The sequence below is a fragment of the Poecilia formosa genome, unplaced genomic scaffold (assembly GCF_000485575.1).
Source record: "Poecilia formosa unplaced genomic scaffold, Poecilia_formosa-5.1.2 Scaffold190, whole genome shotgun sequence".
Taxonomy (NCBI): domain Eukaryota; kingdom Metazoa; phylum Chordata; class Actinopteri; order Cyprinodontiformes; family Poeciliidae; genus Poecilia; species Poecilia formosa.
This window is the reverse complement of record NW_006800129.1, coordinates 328438-349579: the sequence shown is the minus strand read 5'-3', so window position 1 is coordinate 349579 and position 21142 is coordinate 328438. Positions and strand designations below refer to the sequence as shown.

The window sequence follows — 21142 nt, the reverse complement described above, 5'->3', positions numbered from 1 at the left end:
AATACTGTAATGTCCTTCAGTTTTTCAGCAAATCATCTGTGCTGGTCGTATGTTCTCAGCATTTGTTTACTTGGTGTTAGCTTAGTCTGCATATTAAATACCAACATTTGTTGCTGATTTTGTGTGTGTGTGTGTGTGTGTGTTTTTCGGTGCATATGTTTGTGTTTACCGCACTTGCCACAGCACCTGTGCTCCATTTTCTGCATCTCTCTCCACTGAGCATGTAGAGAGAACTGTTTTTTCGAACAGAATGAGAGAACTCAGCCCCCTCCTTTGAGGCGTCTGCCTTCTCTGCGTACATTTACCAGTGATTAATGACTGCTCCGCTTCACTGACAGACACGACACCAACAAAAACAGCAGACAGACAGACAGACAGACAAAAAGAATCAGAGAAAAATGGAGAAACAAAAAGCAACACACAGTAGAAAACAGTTGGCGCTGATTGCATTGGAGAAATGTGAGGGAGGACAAAGATGAGTGGGTATAATTGAGAACAATAAACGCATAAAGAGAAAGAGACGGAGAGGGGAAGAAAGGGAGAGAGAAAACGTATGACCATGACCAGAATCAGAGGCATGTCTGTGTTTGTGTTTAGGTCTGATAGACTTCCTGGAGAGCTGCTGTTCACTAGTTCCCCCTCTTGTGTTTAATGAAGCCCTCTGGCATCTGCCACCCTAACCCTCGGCCAACACCAGCACTGCGCTGCTCCAGTCTCCAACCATATCACTATCCTCCTGCCGAGACATATGCTCTCAAATGCAGGCACATGTACGTGAGTGCATGAGAGAGAATAAGTGTCCTACACAAACGGCAAACAAAAGGTTTTATGAAGCGCATGTGGCACATTGTTGTCTTTTTAAATGCTAATTGTTTGGGGTTTAAAATGGCCCCATTCTGCTTCATCCTTGAACAAAAGAAAGAAAGACTCTTCTTTTCTTCCCAAAAAGTCCATCAGAGAGGCTGCAGGATGGAGAAATGCAGGAATGCGAGTATTTAAGGATCACAACTCAATCCACAGCTTGGTCACATTAGTGGCCACATGAAACACTTCTTCATAGGAAAGAAAAAACTCATTTTCTGGGCTAAATAAACTCCTTCTGGGAAATCATTCAAATGTGAGGTTACAGTATTTCCAAGAAATACATAAAACCCTGCAGAATGTGCACTGTTGCATGTGTATTCAAGCACATTTTGTCTGAGTGTTATGTTCTGTCCCATTTCTTTTGATCTTCTTGTGAGCTGCTAAAAAAAACGTCCTTTTCTTGGCAGGTGTGGTACGTCAAAGTACACGCACACAAGCACTGCACGAATTCAACCAAGCAAGTAAACGGGAGGGGGAAAAAAAACAATAAACCTTATTTAGATAAGGGTAGACCTGCTGCAGAGTAATAAGTGGGAGGAAAAAGGAAACAGAAGTCAGTCCAGGCGAAAGCAGAAATGACCGTGTCAGCATTTCACTCGCTCTGTTTTACTGACTAACACATCTTGGCTTGTTTTTAAATCTTGGCCTTTTGCTTTCATTTCACCTCTTGAGGAATTCAGACCAGGCTTCCTTCCAACCTCAGCAGTAAATTTTCTTTCAGCACGAACATTGAGTGTTTTGTGACTTTTCCAATTCTTTTCCCAAAAAACATCATTTGATATGTTTCTGTTTTCATTCTGTTTTTTTTGTTTGTTTTTTTTTTTGTACTGCTTCTTGAACTGAAATGTCAGTTTTCTGGTTGGCTTATGTAACCGTCTGTCTGGCTATTGATCGAGATACCGCCTTTGCTCTTAAATATTTATACTCCTTCATTGAAGACCGTTAAATCTTAAACTCTTATTCCTGATCATAAAATTTGAAGTCTTGTATTGATTTTGATGATTCATTGACATTTCCTTTGAAAGCATGTTTTTTTTATTTTATTTATTTATTTTTATTTAGTGTTTTGTTTCATTTGCAGTGTTTGTAACTCCCAGCTCTGGAAATACGAACTTTTTTTGTTCAGTATTAAATTCTAAATGTAACTGTAGTGTTTGGGGTAATCAAATAAGGATTGAAAGTGCTGAGGCAAATTAAACATTCAAAACAGCCTCTTACATTTGATTATTATGATGGTCCAGTACATGCTGGACACACTGTAAAATATAATTAGCTCTCCTTACTTAAAAATAATATGCTTTGCCTCTGAAAATATATTTTCAATAAATCAACTCAGAGTAGATCTAACTTGTCCAATTTTTGTGAGTGTAACTTAAGTTAATTTGATAAATTATAGTACGTTGTAGTTACCTAAATGGTACCCAGAATTTTATTCTTTGATATATGTAAACAAAATTTATTGGTCAGGAAAGTCAACACCTTGACCCAACTTTGGTCCTTCATCCAAACTGGAAATGGGATTTATCCGACTGCACAGTTGTCTGTACAAATCAATAAAAATAAAGAAACAAAGTAGAGATGAGTTTACACTGCACCAAGTTAGATTTGAATAAACAATCTTTAGAAAATATATTTTTTTTGAGGAATAGCAAAAGATCATTAAGTGCTACTGCTGTATAAAAGTACTTGGTAAAAATAGCCAGTTAGCCAAGCGGAGCTCTGGTTCTCTGAAGAGGCCAGAGCAAAGTACAGGCTTGTTCTTGACTCACTGACTAACTGCACAGAGGAAGATTTGAGGTCTTCCTTTTCACTTTAGACATCTTAAAACTATTTTTTGTGACAAATGAAATAGTTGTTTCAAAAAATGGAAACTTTCTGCTGCACTTCCTGCAGCTTGTGTCACAATGCATGGTGGGTATACCTAAATAAATGTTTAAATTGCTTTTATCTCAAAAAGGTCTTCAACTTAAATTAAGTACTACTTATAACTAAGTGAAAAATTTTGATAAATCTACTTAATTTATTAAAATAAAGTCAACGTGGCAACTTCACAATACACCCAACACTTTACATACTTTAAGCCTGTTTTTTTCATTTTTTTTATTTTTCCACTTTTGACAATTAGAATGCCTCAAATATCGTGATGGCTCTAAAGATAATCTCGAGATATTCCTGCTGTGTCTGGACGTCAACACTGTTCTGACCTCTTATCAGGGACACTCAACATGTTGGATTGTATTGATTGGCCCAATATTCCAGCAATATTCCAGTTATGAATAATGTGACTGTATCCCATCCTGTGTCTAACAACTTAAAGTTGTTCTCATCACTATCTGTCAGATCTTCAAATAAATCAACTTCCTCTGTGTCCTGATTTTCCAAAACATTCTTAGTAGTTGTGTTTGCCCATTGCCCCTACATCATACTCCTTTGGTTTATTTATTTATTTGGACAAAACCAGTGGACTGAATGCTTCACAAGTGTATGTATTTTTACAGGGGTGAATAAGGGTGATTTTTTACACAGTTAAATAGCTCTTCTTGCATTTTAACCAGACTGCATTTGATTTGCTCATTTACCTTGCAGTTGACAAGGAACAGCCGAATCTCCCGTACATGTCAAGCAGAACTATTCTCAGTTTACAATTAATCCCCCAATTACTAACGTCTGTTTTTCTCTGTGGCCCACCATTTTTTATGAGAGCTGATCACTGAAACAGACTTATCTGTGAATGCCCTACATGACATTCCTCTCTTTGTTACCTTGTATGTTAACACCATCACTGTGCTGAGACACATCCTCGGAGAGATTCCACCTTTTGTGTGACTGTTGACATTGTGTCTTGTTTCAAGTCAACTTTCACAGAAGATTAATATCTCAAATAGAAGCTGTTAGCTATGCATGAATATTTCTGTAATCGAGTGTGTAACAGAGGTCTCAGAACAGTTTTTGTCTTTAGAAAGGCGTCTGCAGGTGGACAGTCATGATAGGATGAGTAAAACGCCCGACAAAGTTGAAAGCACATTACATTGCTATTCCTGCTAATGGAGCCCTTGTGATGAAAGAACATGCTTGTGTCTTTTTTTCACAGGTCAGATCATTAATGATACATTTGCTCATCTTTTGAAGTGCACGAGACCTGGGTATTTAACAGAAGAGGGTAAGACCATGGGGGAACATTATTACCTCGCTCGCAGAGGTGTTTGATGACAGTGATGAAAAAATTAAAGAATAGCTTAAGATTCTTTTGTGTCTCCAATTCCTGTTTTTCCCTAATAACACCTCCCACCCCCACTTCCTACTGTCCTAAGGGGCCCCTAAACATTATTCATGTTTTGGCATGTAACTTCTGAGCCTAATTTCCCTTCCTCTAGTGAAATTACAGAGATCAATGTAATTACATTTATCAGCCGCAGGAAATGGAGTCTTCTGCAATATCCTATTATTGACTGGAAAAACAAATTGCTACTGCATTTATGTATTTGTCAGCAGCTTTTGCCCTTTGATTCCTCATGTGTTCGGGGAAGTGAGACCGGAATGTAATTTCCACTGTTTAATATCTCATTATATTGAAATTAGTGGCATGAAGTCCCAGTAAACATGTTCATCAGCCATACCCAGCTAGGGTTTGTTTATCCTCTGCGAGAATATTTCCCAGCTCTTTGCAGGCCAATCAGGCTCAGAGATACTACTACTAACAGTGACATAGCAAATAACTATAATAATGAAAAGACATGCCTCAGCCACCCACTCGCTCTCACAAGCGTAGTCTTCACACATTAACAAAAATAAATAAACACTATGTGAAAACAAATCCTCCGACAACATATTCCTGATTTAACATTCGGCCGGGATCCCCGCCTGGGGTTCAGTTGATCCTAAATTAAAGTGTAAGTCATTTCTCCAAAAGACAAAAGAGTTATGTGCGCATCAAGGGCAACAGTTCTAGGCTGTTTAATAGGAGATGAAGAGAACTTTATGAGGGAGATAAATAACAGCTTAACAAACAGCCTCTGTTTGGTCCCTCTGAGGGCGGCCTCCACAACCCTGTGGATCAGAGGGATGAAGGAGAGCCAAGAATCTGTATTTCTCTGAAGACAAGATAAAATTAAGTGTGGTTAAATGGGAGGGAAGGTTTTCAAAAGGGGACAGAGGGAGATGGGGGGACAACTAATGAAGTGTTTTGGTTTTGAGGGAAGTGATGCTTGTTGTTGATGTGAAAGAAGGTCGGTCAAACAGAAAGGACGTGTTGACAGGCAGACGGGGGACAAGCATGACAGCAAAGCTGAGAAGAAAATACAGTGAGAGACAGGCAGGCGGAGAAGTGAATGAAGATGTACGGAAACGATAAAAGGCAGATCTGAAGAGTTCTCCATCAGGTGCCATCCTTCAGATAATGTTTGATTTTTGTTTGACAAGCATCCATCCGTCCAGCCATCCTTGTTATTCCTTGCAGTGTTGCTAGTGATGATGATGATGGGCGGGGTACATCCTTGAAGGTTTTCCCAGTCTATTGCGGGGCAAGCAACAGACACGCAAGACAAAACTTAAGAGCATCCCTGCTTGGTTTTCAAGCACAAGGTACATGTCAGTATTCCAGATGTTTAGGGTTAGGGTTCCAAATCATCCAAGATTATTATTGTTTATGTTATTGTTAAATCATAAACACTGACCCCAACTGTGCCAAGTGAAACGCAGGACTTTCCTGCTGTGTCAAGATCCACTGCTCCGCTATGCCTCTCAACTGAATGACAGGACAAAATAAATTTATCTAAAGCACAAGCTTTTACAGAGGATAAAAAGCAGAAATAATTGTAAGGCGAAAGGTACCTGTGCATGATACTGATCTGATTAAAGGTTCTTTTGGTTGCAACTGATGTTATGTTAAATTGTAATCCTTTTCCACTTTCGTTTTCCCATTTCCCCTTCTTTGGTTCTTTCTTACGAGGAGGTTAAATAAAATTGAGGCCTGCGCCTGTATAATCTGATCCCATTTACTTTGTTATTCACAATAAAAAGCTTCAGCCGAGATCCTTTCTTGAAAGTATAATGGATACTGTCATGGTGGAATGATGTTTTTGTTTGCAGATTTTCCTCCTACTCCGTTCAGCTGCACACGCATACAAACACACACACACACACACACACGCAATCACGCAGACACGCAGGAGCACAGACAGAGACACAAGCACACCTTGGCGCTGTGTGTATTTGTAATAAAATCTCTCTGTGCAATAAAATGCTTTATGGCGTCTCAAGATGAAACAGCTCCTAAGGTAAACAGGTTAGCACTAGATATAAAGTTTTCTGGTTTTTCAATGCTTTTTACTTATGAGTGCTTCAGCCACAGCTCCCTGATGGGGTTTTTGCACATTTTTTATTCGCTCTTTTTTTTTTTTATTATTTCCTGCAGAAAAGAGCGCTGACTCTTTTGCCTTTATAAAATATTTAACATCCCTCATTGTTCATAAAATTCTGATCTGAGTGATGTGTAGTAGCTTTTTTGCTCTTGCCCTTGCATCATTTCTTATGAGGACAGAGTTACAGCTCATCCGAGGCAGTATAAAATGCTTCTTTATATGAGGTGATTTGTAGTTGTCATTATGTAGTCAGTGTCGTTTTAACGCTAGTACCGCCAAGGGGTTAATTTGACTCCCTGGGCATTTTCGACTCCGAGTAACTCTCTTTAAACTGAGCCCTGTGTGGCTCATACGTAATGACTTTTCCTTAAACAGCCCTCTTAAATGTCTCTGAAATTATGGGATAATTACAATAAAACAACTTGGTGTTAAAACTATGCACACCATTTGCACCATTTCGATAAGCTACGTAAACAATATCAATAATCAGAATTCGATCAATCTAATAAGCTACTTAAAAATCTTTCAAATTGATGTCTGAAAGACACATTTCTTCCCAAACCTTTCACACCTGAACCACCTACTGAAAGAAGTGTCGACTGTGCTCTTAAAACCAGGCTTTTTGCTCATTTGTGGACCTGGCTTTATCACTGCGGGCTGTGTCTAGCTTCCACAGCCTCATAGGTTTGCTGATGGGAAAATCTCTGCACAACTTTGAATTTGAAACCAGATCATGCTTGACAGAATTTGTCCACAAAATAAGGCAAAAGTCTTTGTTTAATATTCACTCAGAAACATTTATTGCAACCGAATGAGACACGGTCAATAAATATTCTTATCATAAGAATAAGAATGACTATGTTATTGTTCCAATGTTATTAGAATTTTGACACAGAAGTTGACTATTAAAATGTCATGTTTGTCGTTTTCTCGAAATCCTCTGGCGGTTTCTGGAGGTATCAGAATCTTGGGGTTCCGCTCGGTGTCAAACTGTTTGTCTGAATTGGACGTTGCTTTTCCAAATCCCCAGCAGTGTGTTGTACATGGCATCTGGGAACCAACAAAGGTTCACAGAAAATGTTGCCTGGTGGCTCTGGTCCATTTTCTGATTGATAGCGAGCGTTACTGGCCAGCTGTTCTTAAGATACCTAAAACCTCATGTACACCAGCCATCTGCAGGTTCTCCCTTTGATACGAATGCTTATGCTCCAGGAAAAAAAAAATACACAAATTGAGAGACACATAGCTTTACAAGCATATTCACACACCTTCTTACTCTTCCAAGGTTCATTTGTCAATATGACAGTTGGACTCTTGCTGAGGTGGAGTTTGCCAAGCAGAATCCCTCACTTGGTTAGCAGAAACTAGAACATTCCTGGGGAAAAAAACAACAAAAAACTTAGTGGTTTGTTGCATGACCAGGATGTTTGCGCACACATGGGATGGGGGCGTCCATGTGTGTCTGTGCATGCAACATGCATAATGTGTGTCTTTTCAAATCAAAGCAGTCAGCATGGAGCAAGGCAAGGTCCAGCCCCTCTTCAGTTTCTGCTTGTGCTTGGCAGGAGCAGACTTGGCAAGGAGTGGCTCATTTTGTCAGGCGTCCAGTCAACATAAAACCTGCATAGTGCCCCAGCTTCCACCTGAACGTCTTCCCTCTATCACTTCCCTCGTTTCGTTTTCTCAAAATTTCTCCTAAGGTATTTTGCGTCCTTTGGCTCAAGCTACATTTATGCAACCCCAATTAATGTAAAGCAGATGTAGCTGTAGCAGCACAAGACCCCAAAACGGTTAAGCGTCTGGTCAAAAGGGGAAATTCCCAATTTGCTTGCACGATGCATATCCAATCAGCTGCACTGCAATTTCTGTCTCCAGGTTTTCCAGCCAGCACAGCTCAAGTTCTGCTTGAGTTCTGCTGATGTAGCCAGTTCACAACCACTTTCATTTTCCCCGTCTTATACCTCCTGTCCTCTGTGTTTTTTACCCTTCATTTTTCTCTCATGTCTGCATTTCTCTTCTTTGCTGCTGCCTGGTGGATTTAGAAAGCAAAAGAAAAAGGAAAGAGAAGGAAAAAGTAGGCTATGAAGGGTGGACAGTGCAGAAATGCATGCGTGTGTGTGTGTGAATTTAGGTTGATGGAAAGAGAGGGAGGCAGTAATGGCTTGGAAAAGTGCAGTAGCAGCAGATTTTTTTTAGCACTTTTACCCTCTCCCCCTGTGCATTTCTCTCCCTTACAAGTCTCTTACACTCTTTACTCTAATTACCCAGATTGAGTTTCCTGGGTATAAAGAGACAAAGCAGGAAAAAAGAGTAACGTGTGGGGGGGGGGATCCTTGATATTGTCCTTGTCAAACCCTTAGGGAGCGGCTGGAGACGTTATTCATGCATCTATCACACTCCCAATTTCACAATTTAATCAATCTCCTAATGAAACAGGGTGACGGAGACAGAGGAGGAGAGGGGTAACAGTGAGATGACAGCGCTCAAAGTCTAACCTCCCTAACCCAAAGCTAAGGGTGTGGCTGCTCTTTGTCTGCCTCGACAATGGCTGTCTTATTTTCATTCTCACAGCCTGGATGAGAGGAGTCAGGAGGAGAGTCATTCCATTGTTACCTCTTGGGAGAATAGCACCTCTAATTTGCCATAAGCCAGCTCTATTAAATACCAGACTTCTTTTCACAGTGCAATAATTGGAAAAGCCATTCACTGCTTACCTTCTATTACTCCATGTTATTTTCCCTAATGTGGATAAAGGTATTTTAATAATCTCACCTGCGTCAATTCTAGCCATCATTCAAATGACACAAAAGCAGGCCGAGCATGCCATCGCTCTGTTTCATTCTCTCACATCCCAAAATGAACTGCTCTGCAGGATGAATCTGAAATTACATCTTTAAGTCTGTCAGTCCTTTCTGCTCATTCCATAAATCTGGAATTAAAAACTGCAAGACATAAAGCTGTCTGGACGTGGCGGGGAGCCGTGTGGCTGTAAAGTTGAAAGAAAAAAAAACATCTTTCTTGACACCTCAGACTCTAATAATTCATGTTACAATGGATTAATAAGGTCAGACACATAAAACAAGCATGAGAACGAAGATGCATTTAGCATCAGGTGTCTCTCTGGTGATAAAAACCGCTACTTGTTAAGTGAAAGAATAAAATTAAAATAAACACTTCTTTTAAGTTACTATTCCTGACAAATGTGAACTAGATCAGAATCAGTTTTATTTTCCAAGTTTGTGCATGAAAAGACAGGTCTCCCTTTCCTCATGTTCGCTTAAAATATAAAGGGAAATAAACCCTCCCAGAAATGTTTCTTTTACCACATGCACCAATGAGCGGACAATACGGATCGTGCTTCTAGGACAGATTGTGTAATCACAAGCTCGGGTGCCCTCAGGTCAGGGAGAAGATTGGGGTATGCTTATTCTTGATAGCATGATCTGGCTTTCTGGACATACATCACCTTACTAGTGTGGAAAGTGCTGGAGTATGTTGAGCGTTGCCATCTACGGCTGGACTCACCTCGACAAATATCTTGGACTCTTAAAGCTGACTGGTGTAGAGGAGGTTGGACTTTATCCTTCTCTGGATTTTCATCAGGTGGCTGTAGGTATCCCAGAAGCCTCTAGCTGAGCTCCATAGAGTTGAGTTCTTCCTCGTTAGTTTGCCTCTTTTCTGCTTCAAATCACTAATATAAAATAAAATATAAAATAGGTACATGCAGATCCTAGGTTTGGAAAACTATGTTGTATTTACCATTGATGGACAACTGTGTATTTCAGATCAAATATAAAGAGCGTCTTGATGAAGATTAAGTGCAACAACTTTTATTTGAGTCTGTGAGACATGCAACTGAATTAAACATTAGTCAAACATTTTCTTAGCATTGATTTTTGTCTGACTCAGGTGCTCAAGAAAAGTCACGTTTTGGTGTATGTGTCATCAACACCATAACCACATTGGTTGTGCATAGATGTGCAGAGTGCCCAGCAGTGAAGATATTTCTGTGAAATCTAAAACAGAGAAAGAAAAAAGAATCGCACCCCACTGCAACTCTCTGTTTTTTGTGTTTGCATTTTTTCAGATTTAACCCACTTATATCAAAGACTTGAACAGTCACAGGTGCATCTTTTTAGGTAAAATCCATCTTGTGCTTGCCAACTATTCTGGTAAACCATTTGTGGTTTTTGTTTGAAGATATAAAGCTTTTTTTTTTTTTTTTCCTTTTTTCACTTTAGTATGAGATCTAAGACATCAACCCTGTCCAGCCTTTTTTGAAAGCTAGAATGCTCAACATCAAAGTCTGATCCAAAGCCTGTGTTTTAAAAAGGCCACAGCAAAGCTTTTAATGCTGAAACTATCCTGACTCGCAGCTAAAGACACGCTTGACAGATGGAGTGTTTATGTGAAATGTAATGCCACCTAAAAGGCTTTTCTTTTCTAGGTTTTCTCTCTCTCTCTTTCTCTCTCTTCTCAGAAAACCAGTCACTGTGTGACCTGTTGAACAGTGTCTGGATTTCATGTGTAGCTGTGAGCTTTTATTGTCCTGTTAAAGTAATGTATCTCTCTTTGAATCATATCGGCATTTTTTTTGTTTTTTTTGTTTGGGGGTTACTTTCCTGTCTGTGGGACTTTGCTTTCAGCTCCGTAGGGGTTTGCTGTGACTTTGCTGTCTGCGAGTGACAGACTATTTCCACTGTCCCCTCTGCTCAGTGAAGTAGTGTCATCCCCTGAGTACCAGCACACTGCAGAGTACCTCAGTGACACATAGGCACACAACGGGCATGAGTGTCTGTGTGTTTGTGGTGTGCTTGAGCCACAAATGAAAACTTGGGTCGCTTTTTGTTAGCATGACAATTATTTACATGAGCTTCTTCAATAACTTTGCTATCAGTGTTTCATTTTTATGATACTACTAAGGGTAAAATGATGTGTTAAGCTCACAAGATGAAACAGTAAGAAATATTGGATTTACAATCAAGAGACAGATTTTTTTTAATGTCTTTCAAAGAAAAACATTTCATAAATACAACAGACTTTTTAGAAATCACAAATAAGCAAGCAATGGTAACTCAATGTTGAATTAGGGTCACAAATTTTGGTTGAGGTTGACGATTGATGATGGATCAACCATCAAACAATCATCTGATTCTATCAAAGTACCCAATGTTGAGGAGATGTCATTGAATCAATGTTGTTTCGTGGTCGAATCCTAATGATTGAAATGCTAATGTCTGTCTAGAAAAAGACAATGATTACACTCCTTTTTTTAATTCCCCTTGTCTTTTTGCACAGCCCTCTTAGCATCCTCAGAAAATAACCGATTGACTTTATTTTGCTTTCATAACATTAATTTAGATGTTCATCAAACTGCCTTCTAACTGATCATTTTTGCACTGGGGGGTTTCTTTTCGCAATGAAAAATGACACTTCTCATTTTGTGTGTATTTTCTTATATTGATCTGAGTCAATATTAGGGTAAGCATTGTTGTTTCTTTATGGGCGGTCATGATCTTGTGTTGTTTCTGTTTAGAATATGAAACATTAAAAGTCTATACTTAGGGGAAAACAGTTTAAAAAGTACACAATGTACATACCGTAAATACCTTAAGATGAACTTGAGTTGCTGATGTTTTCTGAGTTGAATTCATGACACAATGCAGTGCTAAAGTGGGAGGCATACATAAAAATTCAAAACCACTTTCACAAAAAGTCCTGCAAGTTCATTTCAAAATGTTGGATGGGAGATGCTCTAAATATTTAAACAATGGAGTTGTCATACATACCCTGTCATGAAATATGTATTTGGTAGATGTTTTCTTGACTTTGAAACCTTTATCCACTTTATGTTGACATTTGTCAACAACAGCATTGCCGAGACGTCACATGTACATGACAGATAGTGTATGCCCTCCGTGTTGTAGCAAAAGGCCAAGCCAGCTCTAGAATAACAAAAACATGACTGGCCAATTCAGGATCAAATTTGATATGTGCTCAAACTAACATATCATGTGCTTTGCCCTCTTAGAAACTGATTCAAAGCAAAGTCGCACCCTAGATTAACAAATGGGGCCTGATCCCCATTTGTTGGCGGATCAGATTTCTGCTCCACTGCAGAAATATTTAAACTGAACAGATTACAAAAACAACTCAAAAATCTTCAGATGGATTGACAAGAGATAACAAACATATACAGTGTAGGTGAATCAATGCTTTTAAAAATGTAACAATGACAAATATCTGTCAAAACTTTCAAAATTAAAAAAAAAAACACGGATAAAAATGCAAAGCCAACTCTAATAACTGGAACACAAGACACAAGCAAAATGAGATCAGCAATGGCACATTTAATTAAGCTGTGCTAGGAAACCACCTAGCACAAACATCACCATTGCCCTGTTGCGAAACCAATTTTGCTGTTGATTTAAGTTGGAAAAAACCATTTCACCCTGGCAAAGGAGAGGCTCAACTGTCCCTTCAACAGCTGTGACGTAACTTAACATGTCCGTGAAAAGTATGTACATACTGATTGGCACTTCATATAGAGTTGTATGGAATGTGACACGTAGTAGTCAGATACTTTTTACCCTATTAGCATTTACTTGAATTCAGAATGTATTCATCTTGAGCTCAGTGACTGAGTTATACTTCCCCTTTATTCATTCCCTTCCCTGGGTCTTCGGATGACTGTTTTCCCTCTAGACCTGCTGGCATGATAATTTTCCATTTGATTCACTTTTGCCTGACAGAAGAGGGCTAAGCTCACTGATAAGATCTCCATAAGAACCAGAAATGTTGTCAGTAATGAAGGGAATTGCTTTGATCTGCTGACAAATGGGTCATTTTGACGGTGTCTGCTTTCTGATTCAGAATAATGCACTCGTGACTCTGTTCTCTTACTCTCACTGCCAAGCTATCTTCATATACTTAGCCTGCCCTGCTAAGTATAGGAACAGGGTAGGCAAGTATACGTTTTGGCTTCAGCCTATTTCTTTTTTTAATAAATAATGGGTTTGTTAATTAGTATTGGTTTGTTTTAATTTACCAAAATAAAGTGAACTGACCTGAACCAAATGTTGGATGTCAGTTCTCTCCAGCATAGAAGCACATGTTTAAAATTCCTTAGAAAATACAAAAATGATTGGAAAGAAAAGCTGAAGACAAAAGAATGGAACAATACATTGCATACACATCCAGTGCCATGTAAATGGGTGCTTTTAAGAGATTCATGTAAACCTTTCCGTTCAGAGGTCAACAGATAGTTCAGCAAAGACTTGTAGTTTTTTTCTAAAATGATAAGTGGGTGTATAAATTTAAATGTTTTGTGGCTCTCCCGCAATCCACACCAGGTCAAATTTGTACATACCCCCTCAAATCCCCCATTAGTATTTAAACATCTGAAGTCTCCCATGCCAGGTTGCAGAGGTATCATGAACAGTATGTGACCATCAACAAAGCCCCATCATTATTTCTGACCTCATATTTCACCACCAGAATTTGTGTTATATTTCAACTGGATGCATATGCTTTTTAGTTTCACAGAGGCCTTTCCTGAAGCTTAAGATAATCTTGCTTTATCCTTCACAAAACTATTTTTTATGTATGTTTAGGATGATTGTTTGATTAGAAAACCCTTATATGTCAAAGTTTCAACCATCTGACTGAATCTGTTGTACTTATATGAAAGGAGATGTTTTGGAGGGGATGCTCAGGAACAATCAAGAGTAAATTGCATCCCACACAAAAAGATGGTGCAACAGCAACATGGACTGTGATGAAGCTAGTTAAATATGAGTCTCCGTTTCAAAATCAAAACATTCAAGCTCTGCTGAAATGTGCGGCTCTCCACACATGAAAGCCAAATGTTTTGATAGAGTTTGAAGAAATTGATGCTTTTAATGGCCAGCGGAGACAAAGACAGCTATTTTGCTGCAGAGACAAGAAGGATGTTTAAAGGAGTGACCAACAGTCAAACATGGTGGTGTTCCCCCCATGCTGTGGGTGTGTTTCACTGCCATTGATAATAGCACGTTGTACAAAGGGAAGTATAATGGCAGTAAACGGTAGACTAACTTAACATTTTTCAACTTCACCTTTGATAAAATCAAAATCAAATCAAATGATAAATACCTATTCATTAAAAACCCAGACATAGTTGGGTGTTTCACCTGGAAGGTCATGGTATTCCAAAACTTGTTTGGATTGGATAAAATAGGCCAGCATCAGGTTTTTGGAATACGCTTTCCAAATCCCAAACCCCACTGAAAACATATGACTTATGCTGTAAAGGCAGATAATTTAAATGAGCTCTATCATTCCCAATATAGACTGTGGTCAAACACCCTGCACTTAACGTCTGCTATGACTTTGCTGATGGCAAATTGCCACGAGAGAAGCTGTGTTTCATAAACATCCATCCAGGAAAAAGAACAGCTCTAATACATCATGAAGAGCCTTGTCTCCAATTTTCCACTTATGAATGCAAATAAACTCCATAAACGTATGAGAATGTCTTTGTGCTTGCATCTTTCTAAGCTCTTTATTAAATATACAATATAAATATCAGCTTGTGGAGCAAAAAATGTCAGAAGGACAGTGAGATTTTTCTTGCTGTTGATAATGACATCCTGTCTTTTCTAATATAATGTGATTAAAGCGGTCAACTTACGTGCATGAATGACCTGCTGATTCATTTTCCCAAAATCCATTACTGGATGACTTAATGGATGCACACGAGGTACATCACATTCATTATTGATCAAAAACAGTATATCTTTGCTCTGCCTGGTGAGCGGTTGACAAAAATGGTCTAGTTTAAGATTAAAATCCAAGTCATTCTCTAGTTTGTTTTTAAAATCACATTTTACAATCCAAATGCCTACGACTTCCAATCCATTCCAAGCAGGACAATGTGGCAGTAGGTAGGGAATCTGGGGGAAGGGAAAACCCAAATGGAATTATGGAGAACCATCACTTCCTAACTAGAGAGAATTTACACGGTGCTGCCAAGGCCAAAGGATTTAAGTAATTCCATTTTCCATGCATGGCTTCTGTACCTACGGAGCCCTGAAGTGAGGGGAGGGAGGGTTCACCGAGCACAGAGGAAGGAAGAGGCAGGTGTTAGTAGGAGTGGGATTCAGGCAAAAAAAAAAAAAAAAAGTGACAAAAGAGAAAAAGAAATAAAGACAATAATTGGGAGAAGAAGGGGTTAGTGAGGGTAAAACAGAGGTAATAAAAGAGTTTGATAACTGCCTATATTTCGCAGTGCTCAAACAGGAGTGGAAGTGGCATTATGTTGCATCGCGTAGACACCACGCTTAGAGTTCAACTGAGTTACTAGCTGGAAATTTGTTTCCATGTTAGCGTTTAACAGCGAGACTTACTTTGAAGTATTAGCAGTAAATGCTTGCAGCTCATTAATTATCAGAACTGTCAGCAGCAATTCACGGAGATATGCGCACAGCCTACTGAGGCTCTCCTCTCCTCCTGCTCCCCAAAGAAAACACGCCTGCATATAGGCACAAAATAGAATTAGCGGATGTGGTGACAGATCCTCTTGAAGTCTTAAAAAGAAGCTGAGTGCGAGCGATCACATTTCTTTGATCCCAAAGACACACCTCAGTTCTGCTAAAGAAACAGAGCACTAATGATCGTTTCAATGCTGAAGAGGAGGACCGAGGAGGGAAACAGTTATAACCACCGCTTTCAGTAATGGTGACAGGCATTTACTCCCGCAGCTATGGGAGCCCAGATGACACCTGGCTAATACTGTATGTCCTTCCCCTGTCCTTGTTAGTTGCTTCAGCTATTTTCTCAGCAGGTTGGAATTCCTAGTGTGTCAAAAGTGTGGCTAAATTGGTTCCTTGAGTGGTAAAAGATAGAGACAGCATTGGACAATTTTACTCCTCTTGTGCTCTATGCCATTGATTAGAAGAAAAAAGCAAGACTACTCCTCTGTGTATGTGCATGTACATGTTTGTATGCGTGTCTGTACAGTATGTACGTACGTACCGGATTTAAGTGTATGATTGAGCCATTTTGATACACAGGCTGATTTCACGAGTTGTCAGGCCGTTAATGGATAGAAATAGGAAGCTCAGAGGTTGGGACTCTATTTGGGCACTAAATTGAATAACTCCTCCAAATGACTCCCAATTACACAGTACTCCAGTCCGAATCACAAAGCATCATGGTGCACTTAATGCACCTATTAGCTGCCTATCTGGCAAGGAAAGCTGGAGCAAAATGCAAGCCTATTTTTGAAAAGAACATTCAGTTTCCCATATCCCGCAGGTATTAAATAATTTTCTTCCTCTGTGCACTTCTTGACTCAAAAGTTACTTTGCTCTTGTTATGCACCCTGTTCCCTAATTATACAGATGATAAGCTCATGTAGTCATTTTCTCAGTTTGTAAGTTTTGGTCACAGTGCGCCTGTACTCGGGATGCATCTTCATTCAGAGGCTTACACATATTACTGTATCTTGCTTTTTCACACACCCATCCTTTCAAATAAATCCTGAAATAAAATTTTAATTTAAAGTAGTCCAAAGTAGTCAAACAGAGCGCACGGTGCTCTGTATAACACTAATGGAATTCTTAAGTATGTTGAGGTGAGGCGCAGAAGACATTGTGAAAAACGTAAGGAAAGTCCCACTTGATGTAAATTTGAAGGGGAATATTTTATTTAAGCCTGGGTGAGGTTAAAGTTTAGGAAAGAACTTCAACTTATGTTGGGGGTGCACTCTTTTTTTGTTTAAGTACATTTGGAGTGAATGACATCCGACACCATGTTTTGGGGACAAAAGTTATGACGCTCCACTGTTGTATATTATAAATTTAGCAAAACATCCAAATTGTTTCGTTTTGTGGGTACAGTTGTGAAATCCTCAAAAACGGGACACATTTTTAAACACGCTGAGATGCATTGAAAGAATTAATATCATTTATGTCGACATTTTCTTTCTGTTTGTCACTCAGATTCGTTCTGACCAGGACCAGGACATCTCAATCCGATACAGCATTACCGGGGTGGGAGCGGATCAACCACCCAACGAGGTGTTCAGCATCGACCCTGTGCTCGGAAAGATGTTTGTCACCAAACCTCTGGATCGAGAACATCGATCTTCTTATCATGTGAGTATGGCGGCTCTGACACATCTGTGAATGATTGCAGTTCAAATTTGTACCTCTCTGCATTTGACAGCACTTTTTGAAGAACTTCTAAGAGCAGCGTAGCTTAAGCAGAAAAGGTGTGGAATTAACTTAGTTGGCGTAAACCTTGTCAATGCAGCAACCATTTCTGAAATGGTCAATAGCAAAAATGCTTAGGAGGCGCAAAGAACACGTCACAAAAGAAAATGCTTTTCAAGCATGTTTTCACATTTTTTTGTAGTTATCCAAATGGATTAAAAAAAATAAATAAAAAATATTGTTTATCTTTTTGTACAGCAGAGGGAATTGGGATGTAAGGTCCAGAAGCAGGGCTCACCATTACCTGCAAGAAGTGAAAGCATAAACAGGGACTGACAATAATTGCAGTGATCATCATTTTACAGTGCAGTATTCTACAGGGAGTAAATTAGTCTTGGCATACAGATGTTATCTTGACAAAAAACACCAACTAAACTGTTTTTGCAGTGTGCTCCTATAGGACTGAAACAATGACCAAAAGAAGTGGGCTTTTCCAGTAAGATGCACCCCACTTGAGCAAAATAACATCTAAACAATAAGAGTACAAATGTGTTAGATGCTAAAAATTGTTTTAACTTATTAATTTTGACATTAGATTTTCTTGTATGACATTTCTATTCAGTTTCTTCTTTTGTGTCCCACTTCCAGCTCCATATGCAAGGAGTAAGAATGTAAGAAAAAAAAAGATCAATTTTTCTGATTAAATTGATGTTGGCATTGTTCATAAGGATATGACATTTAAAAATACTCAACATAAATGTCACCCAGCTGGACTTAATGGAACTTTAATGTTTTCAATCCAGAAAACTTAAATGTGAAACTTTTCATGTATTTCTTCACTTTGTTCTTTAGCAAACCACAGCTCTTTGACTTTCTGGTCTTTTTTTTTTTGTTTTTTTTTTTTGTTTACTTCATATTTCATGCAAGGATGGAACACAGTTATGCTCTACTTCTTTTTATTTCAGGAGAACGAGTGCTTTAGAATTCAAAATCAGCCAAGCAACAAGATGCATTCTTATGAAAAGAGAGAGAGGGAAAAAAAGTGTTGAAGCCTCTCGGTTTTCTGCTGTCTTCATCATGACGCTGTTTCTTCCCAAATGTAGAGCACTGCCTGGTTCAGTTCCCTACCCCGTCCCTGGTTTTAAAGATAATAACTTTAATGTGAACTCAGAAATACATTTTGCCTTCTTTAAACAAGGCAGCAATCTCCCGACTCCTGCTGAGATTGAATTAGGCTGTGGGTTTGTGCGCTGCGACACAGGGACGGCAGTAGGTTTCGTTGAGGGGTCTGGCTCCTGGCCTGCTATATAGCAGTGGATATTGAAAGAGTAAAGTTAAGTTTCACCTCCGGGTTTTTCTGAAGATGTCATTTTGATGAACGTTGAAAGGATGGAGAGGATGTTGGTGAAGAGAAGGGTATGAGGAACTGTGGAGTGGATTTTCACATCTTTGAGATAAAATGGAAGCAAAGAGGGGCACAGTTCTTATGATAATTTGGAAAAATTTTCACACCCTATTTAGCTTTCTGCGTATTTTCCCATTGTAGCTAAATACCTGAATGTCGAATTTTGTCTGACAGAACAAAACATAATACAGCTGTATTGTAAAAAAAGGGAAAAATATGTGAATTTTTGTGTTTTTTTTGTTTGTTTTTGTTTTACTAAAAAAAGTCTAAACAGCACGTTGTATATTTGTATTTACATTTTTTGCTTACTAAAGCTCCAAGTCTGCTGATAAAGGCATGTGCCTTTATCAACTATGCACATCTAAAGACTGGAAGTTTTAGTTTATATATTAACACAGCATCATTCCGTGGGGAAACTTTTCTCCATCAAGTGTGATCTTGATGGAGAAAACTTGAGCTAATTTACGAAGAACGGAAAAAAGTTTTAATATCAGTACATGCAAGGCTGCTAGAGACATACCTCTAAAGTCTAACGGGCTATTTTTAAATACACTGAAGTTTCTTACTGTAACACGATGAAATGTATGAGTGGGATTACTGTTTACAACGTTATATTTTACACTCAAATCACATGTGCCGCAATAATTCATTCTTTTTTTATGTCATGCTTTCATTCCCCATCCATTCACAGAAAGATGATTTTATCATTCCTTATTCCTTCTTTTGATGTTAATGCCTAGTAATGAATTAAGAGACAGCAGCTCGGCTTGAAAACTGAACGTGAACATTTATGTAATAGAAAACATATGTGCAAGACTTTATTGTAGCAGCAGAATGTATTGTACTTTTTCTTTCATTTTACTTTTGTGATCGAGGTAAACATCTCTACTGCTTCACACTGGCACAAAAATCACTGAATAAGTCATGTTCAGGGACATAAACACTCCCAAGCAAAGTGAACAGGTTTTGAGAGAATCAAGGAGTTTATTTTGAAATGCGACTGCTGTTCTTTATTTCTAACTTTTTCTCCTACAGAGGATAAAACAAGCATATGGCCTGAGAACGTTCCTGATTATTTATTTCATTACTCTAGTTTGTTTGTATTTTTATTGTTTTGTTTTTTTTTACTTCCAGACTTCATAAGCAGAGAAAAGAGCAAAGCTCCATGTTTTCTAGTCCAAACACTGTGAGAAATCAGAGCCTGTGATTTCATCGATCTAAGCATTGCCAAGCTGAATTTCAGATGTGCTGACAGGTTGTTTTTTTTTTTGTTTTTTGTTTTTCGTAAAGTCAAAGGGAAGCGAAGAGATTTCAAGGCTTGCTTTCAAACAAAACCAGACAGAACGCTGGCCAGGGGATCCAGTGCAGTCATTCTGAAACCGACACCTCACTTTTACGACTGAGCCAGCCTTCCATGAAATAAGATGTTTTCCGTTTGGTTCCTGCTGAGATAAAAGTTTGGCAGGCTAAGTGTGAACAGATAAGAAGTCAGGAGAAAGAATACATCGCAAAGGCAATTTCTCTGCAGGGACAGTACTCTGAAGTTGCTATCTAATATGCCTGATATTGCTATGTTAGTAAAAATATTATAAAAAGTTTTGTTGCTGCAGAATTCAGTTATGAAGATTTTATCTTGTGCCAACAGAAATGTTTTTTTGTTGTTTTTTTTTCCCAGTTTGGAGATGCTGTGGCTTTTTGGTGGTTAAACATCAAATGACTTTACCTCACTTGTTTTTGCCAAATGGAAATTCTGTGATTCTTTAGGGTCAACAGAAAACACAGTGAATGATGTGATATATATATCAACAATTCTACAGGCTTCAGTGGTGGTTTTGATGTTGGATATTCATTCCAGGTACTCTCCATTTATAGACATTAAAGCTTTTACATTAAAAAGCTTTAATGTAAAAGCTTTTTTACATTAAAAAGCTTTCAGGTGAAATTTGGTCTTTGGCGAAGCAAAAGTCTAGATCTAGTCAGAATAATGAATAACTGTCTGCAGCAATTAGATAATGAAAGCCTCTTGTAGCCACCTGAGCATCATGAGCTCAATATCAGTAAGTCACTCTGGGATTACATGAAGAAAAAACAAGTCTTAGATTTAGACTAAAAGACTGAATTCACAAGGATATCTAGCAAGTTCTATAAGAAACTTGAAACAACCCACCCACTTACCCTAAAAACCTCAATATGGATTCTTTTTTTTTGTTTACTGCATTTTATTTAAAAATATATATATTTTTATGCCTCTGCTTTAAAGCATAATTGTTTTCCACATTAGTCATTGTTTACCTCCATCTGAACAACAGATTAAAAAT

At 38.6% G+C, this 21142-nt stretch overlaps 1 protein-coding gene across 1 annotated transcript in view; it reads left to right on the top strand.

Moving 5' to 3' along the window:
- Positions 1-21142, top strand: part of LOC103147793 (cadherin-4) — a 253551-nt gene that overhangs the window by 191141 nt on the left and 41268 nt on the right. Inside the window, exon 6 of the mRNA XM_016678784.1 lies at positions 17207-17362. Within this exon, the coding sequence (XP_016534270.1) occupies positions 17207-17362 (156 nt within the window). The remainder of the gene's footprint in view (positions 1-17206; positions 17363-21142) is intronic.